The sequence below is a fragment of the Zootoca vivipara genome, chromosome 11 (genome assembly GCF_965207765.1).
Source record: "Zootoca vivipara chromosome 11, rZooViv2.hap1.1, whole genome shotgun sequence".
NCBI classification, from domain to species: Eukaryota; Metazoa; Chordata; class Lepidosauria; order Squamata; family Lacertidae; genus Zootoca; species Zootoca vivipara.
Window position 1 is genome coordinate 10,596,473 of NC_142594.1, and position 5,887 is coordinate 10,602,359.

Sequence of the window (5,887 nt, forward strand, 5' to 3'; positions counted from 1 at the left end):
TTTTCCATTTTTGGGCTAACGAAACATGTGCCGCAGTAGTAGCATACATAAATAACCTTGGGGAGCACAGATACAAGCCAAACTCCCAACACTCTAGGGTGCCTTGGGTCTTCCTCAGAGATAAGCGTATTTACTATATTCACCAAATTTTAGTATAATTACCTGCTCTGTGAAGAATTATGTTCTTTTGTCTGTTCTGGACATCAGTTCCACTGCCCATAAATAAAACATGTGAAGAGGAGTGATTCAAAAGCTGGGGGGTTGCCAACTCTTTTAGGTCTACGGGGACATTTAGAATGTTCAAATGAGTGTTCCTTACACTAGCCCTATTTTTCCAGCATTAAAAGCCTTTGTTAACAAGAGATGAAATAATTATAAAATATATTGTCATCATGGTGTGTTCTTAGAAACATGAATTATTAGATTGCAAGAGGGGTGAGCAGATCCTTCCCAATAATAACTTTCTATTCCCTTCCAGATTAGTCTTGACAGTTTGGATAATGAAAATGTCAAAATGTGGAAATCGGCTGCCTTTAGGTTAAGAAGGTACATTATTACAGCTTGTACATTGTCACCATTCATTGAAATTGCATTCAGCAAGGAGGTCTTCATTTCACCGTGGCCAAATTACGGTGAAAAAACAATAAGGATAACTGGGCCAAGGAGAAAGGTAGCATCCCGAAACAATGGCATGGCTGACACAGAGCAGATTGGTGAATCTGTAAAAATAGCATTTCAAAAGAATTGGATTAATATCTAGAAAATAGGTTGGTGGGGCAGAGAAGGGTCCGGCCAGCAAGATGGAGAGTGTGTTATATCGGCAGCCACCCCAGCAGACAGCCACGCTCCTGAACATACAGCCTCAAGGGTCAAAGGAAGCCGAGGCATGGGCGTACCCAGCAGGGGGCAGGGGGCAGCTGCCCCCCCAGGAAAAATTAAATGCTGCTCCTCGCGCCAACTTTCCCCACCAAGCCTATTTGTAGACGCCAGCAAGGAGGGAGGGAGAGGGTCTCTAACCACCCCCGCCCGCCCTTCATCTCCGCTCCGGAAAGCGTGAAGAAAGGAGGACCCCGCTCCGCTCCCATGGCGCACCTTCTTCAGCAAGTACCACTTGTGGCCACGGCTGGGAAGGAAACGGCACACAAAGGAAAGGCAAGCCGGAGGCCCCCCCTCCAGCCAGCGGCGTCTTTGTGCGCATTGCGCCTGCCCCGCCCCCTCCGAGAGAGATTCAAAGAGGAGCTGTGAGTCAGGCGGCAGCGGAGGCTCCCCTAAGGCCGCCCCCGGGAAGGATTGCGGAGCACCTCGGGTGGCGGCGGGAGTGCTAATCCCCATCCCCGCCCCCCTCCTCCCTTCCAGACGACTTTACCATGGCTTGCCCCCCTTAGTTTTGATCCTGGGTACGCCCCTGAGCCGAGGCTTTGCAGCTTGCCTCGGAAGAGCGATGAAGACATCCAGGACCACTTAACCCGAAAAGCGGTTGTCCTTGAACACCTGCACAAGAGGAGGAGAAGGCAGAAGAAGAGGAAAGGCAAGGGGTTCTCTGCCAAGCAGAGGAGAGAGATGAAGCTCTTTGACATTAAGCCAGAGCACCAGAGGTACGAGATATTTGTGCCATTACATGAGCTGTGGGAGCAGTACATCAGAGAACTCTGTAACGGGCTCAAGCTGGAAGCGCAGCCACACATGATTCAGGCCAAATTGCTGAAAGCTGATCTTCACGGAGCTCTCATTACAGTGACTAAAGCGAAATGTCCATCCTATGTCGGCATAACGGGCATTGTCCTGCAGGAAATGAAACACATTTTCAAAATTATCACAAAAGAAGACAAGGTGAAAGTCATCCCAAAGCTCAACAACGTCTTCAGCCTGGAGATCGATGGCTTCATCTCCTACATCTATGGGAGCAAGATTCAGTTTCGAGCCAGCGAGCGTTCTGCAAAGAAGTTCAAAGGAAGAGGAACAATTGACCTGTGAACCTTTTGTCTTTCTTTCTGGAAATGGGAGCCGCTGATGTGTTGTTTCCAAGGGATGGAGAGACTATTCCTAGCAGTTTGTGCATCCTGAGACTTGAGTGCATGTGAAGGAACAACGCTTGTTGTTTTAAACAAGAGGATGTGAGAAATGCAGCCACATAAATGAATGCTCTTGCTGTGTTTCGAACACCTGTTTCTATCCTTTGAACATACTTTGTGTTTTATCGATGTTATTAAACCTGTTAAATAAATAAAATCATTTCCACTAAAAAAGAAAAAAGAAAATAGGTTGGTGGATGGTTGGTCACTACGGAAGAGAAGCTATTCTATTCAAATATTTTGCTGTATTTTACAAGTGCCATATGATATTGGTTCCACACTTGCAATAAATCAATCTTTTAGTGTCACCACCTATTTTTGGGAACTCCCTGTCAATGGATATTAGGCAGGTGTCTCCATTGCACTATGTTCTCAGTCCTAGGGGTGGAGGAATGGGGTGGTGGTGGTGGGGCCACCCCAGGTGTCACCACTGAGGGGGGGTGACAAAATGCCAGGCGGCACTCACCACAGGGCCTGCAGTGTGCCCGAGTCATGTGTCTCTCCTGGGAGAGACGCGGTGGCTTGGGCACGCGCAGGCTCCACGGTGCCCAAATGGTACGCCCCGCAGTCTCCCCCTCAGCTGTAGGACAGCTGAGGTGGGAGAGGCAGGCTGACTCCTCAGAGGCCCCACGCAGCATCCTGCCCCGGCTCACCCCGCAGGCAGCTGGCGCCACCACTGATATTCATATCAGCTGAAAGCATGTGGATTTGGGGGAGATTTCCCCTCAAAAATGTGTATGAACATGGAATGGACTTGCCTGTCTGCTCTTGTGCATAAGACGTGGGTCAAATACTGTTTCCAATAGCCAGTGTGGTGTAGTGGTTAAGAGCTGTAGACTCGTAATCTGGTGAACTGGGTTCGCGTCTCCGCTCCTCCACATGCAGCTGCTGGGTGACCTTGGGCTACTCACACTTCTCTGAAGTCTCTCAGCCCCACCCACCTCACAGAGTGTTTGTTGTGGGGGAGGAAGGGAAAGGAGAATGTTAGCCGATTTGAGACTCCTTCGGGTAGTGATAAAGCGGGATATCAAATCCAAACTCTTCTTCTTCTTCTTTCGTCCATCCAAAGCTCGCGGCATCTCTTAGTAAGGCTGAGAGAGAACCATGCCAGACCAAGAGTGATTTTTCTCCCTTCAGGAGAGTCATTTATACATCCTCACTCCACAGAGCCTGGGAAGAAAAATCAAAGGCTACTTACTCCCTTTCAAAATGGAGATTTGCAACCAAATTCCTTTGTCCCATGTTCAAAGCTAAATATTCAGCATTAGAGCAGAGAACATTCACAGTTCATTATCAGCTAGTTAAAATTCAGTATGCAGCCATGGGGAAAAACCCAGAGTTAGTAATACACATTTAATCATTCTTCATTTCGGTGTCAATTAAACAATTATATTTAACATGGGCATCAAAAAAGTTTGTCCACCTAGTGTCACCTAAGCAAGGGGCAGCTAAAAGAGAAACAGCGGAACATATAAGCAACCAAAACGTCAAGGCAAATAATACTAAACCAGTCTGAAACTGGGACCAAGAAGAAGTCACAATGTGCAGAAAGACAAAGGCATAAGGTTAAGTTTCCAGACATCGCAGAATGATAGAAAGCACTGAAGACCACAGTCTTTCCAGAAAAGTGGCAATGTTCCCTAGAATGCCCAGTTAAGCGGCCATAACAGCCCCATTCATTTAGGCTGCTCAAAACAGAGACCCAATAGCTTACAGTATCATAGGGAAGCACCAGAGACTTCAAAATATGCTGAGCAGAATGCAAAGCAGAAATGTGACAATGGAGCAACTGATCATTTTCCCTCATGGGAAGTGGTGGTGATTCAACAACAATTCACAGAGCTACTTGATTAAATATCCTAGTTACAGGAAACCCCTAAGGCTCCAAACCCCACAATAGCATAAGCCAAGAACAAATCCAAAGTTGTTAGTTGTTTTTGTTTTTAAATGCAAAATATATAAAGGTCAGTTCATAACAGGCCCATGCAGATGTACAAGAATGAGCCGTAACACAGATACAGCATCATGCTAACTTTTTGACCACATTGAACACGCCATCAAATTTAGGCTCAGCTGCCTTCATAACTCCCATGCCATGTAACAAAATAAGATTATAACTCTTGAGACTGCCTACCAAAGAACTGAGTCCCAGGTGGATGAAAATTCATTCAGAGCACAAATCTGATTTCATTGCACTAGAATTAAGATATGTTTTGAGATGGAATACTGATCTTTCAATCTGTAGCGGAAATGGCTTATAACTGAAGGACATTCTTTTAAGCATTCTTCTGTGATATCTTTCTCTCTGCGGGATTCTGCTCCTCATTAACAGAAATTCATCCTTTCCTGCGAGGGCTGTTCTTTTTCAAAGCTGCCAGGGGTTTGCCCTTTATTGCTTAGTCGTGTCCTTTAGAACAGTTTATGTGGAATAGTCCAACGGAGTCTGAAGTTTCAGACATGAAATACTTGAAGCAACGTGGCGATTTTTTAAAAAGGGAGTGGGTGGGAATTCTGTCTGGTTCATTTCTGCACAAAGAGTTGCACTTGCTTTAAACTAAAAAATGAAAAACAGGCAAAATTCCCTTTGAAAGGAAGGGAAAAAGAACTGAAAAGTGCAGCAAAAACGGTGGGTTTAGACCAGGGTGAAGAAATGGATGTAGCTGCTGGGCTGGTTCCTTATCTCTCCTGTCAGAGTTGTTATGACTACTCCTGAGTAACGACCTTCCACATGCTTGTCTTTCAAAAGTCTTTATTAGTGCACATTATTTACAGTGAAGCGAGCTGCTGGTTTCATGTCTCCTCATTCCGAATCAGAATCCGGCACTGCCCCTTTTCGCGACTTTGACCAACATAAAAGCCTCGGGACAGTGAATCTCCTCCCTTTTCTCCTCCTTCTCAATACCGGTGTCGGGGGGAAGGGTCTACGGTCTGCCCTGTTCCTGTCCACCCTTCCCGCCTCTCTCTCTTCCTGCCTGTGGAGCAGGGGCTCTCCAGTGCTGCCAGAGCCCTGGCACTCCTTCTCCGTCTCCTGACTCACCCCTTCACGCTCCTCGCTTTCCTGACTGCTCGGAGACGGGCTGCTTCTGATGAGGGAGGTGTTCTCTGTAATCCCTCCCCCTTACATCTCCCCTCTGTGCCACTCACATTGGACAGATGGACAGGGCTGTCCACCTGTCAATCACCTGACTGTAGAAAGAATGTGCAACAAATGAGGGATGATAAAAGGCACCGAGAAAGCAGCAATAAAGTGCAACTTCAACAGATCATAATGTCTTGACAACAGTTAACCAACAGTGATTAAATGACAGCTCATTATAAAGGTTTTTTTTGTAAAGCTCATATTAAAATTGCACACAAAATTGCACATTCATGTAAAGCAGTATCACACCACTTTAAAACACTCATGGCTTCTTCTCCCAAGGTATGCTGGGAACTGTATTTTATTAAGACAGCTGAGAATTGTTAGGAGATGCTTATTCCCCTCACAGAGAGCTGCAATTCCCAGAATCCCTCGGGAAGCGGGATGGGTGGTTAAACTGCTCTGGGAATCATAGCTCTGTGAGGGGAATAGGGGTCTCCTAATCAGGGGTGGCACATCATGTTTCACCGCCTGAGGGGGAAATGGGAACAGGCCACCACTCCATCCCACCATAAGATCTTCTCCACCAGTGGCAGTGGGGGAGGCAGGGCAGCTGCACGGAGAGCACTCTTTCAGCTTCTGCCACTCAAGGTGGCTGCTTCATCCTGTCTCGTGGGCAGGCCACCTCTGCTCCTAATAACTCTCAGGATCCTTAAAGAACTGCAGTTCCCAGTGT

The 5,887-nt window shown here is 46.8% G+C and overlaps 1 protein-coding gene across 1 annotated transcript; it reads left to right on the top strand.

The window, feature by feature from the left end:
* The first annotated feature begins 768 nt into the window (after window positions 1–768).
* Window positions 769–2,235, top strand: LOC118092155 (ribonuclease P protein subunit p29-like). The gene is made up of 2 exons (XM_060280454.2): window positions 769–913; window positions 1,425–2,235. Exons 1-2 carry the CDS (start codon window positions 801–803, stop codon window positions 1,972–1,974), a joined length of 663 nt encoding a protein of 220 aa, XP_060136437.1. The 5' UTR covers window positions 769–800; the 3' UTR covers window positions 1,975–2,235.
* The last annotated feature ends 3,652 nt before the right edge of the window (window positions 2,236–5,887 follow it).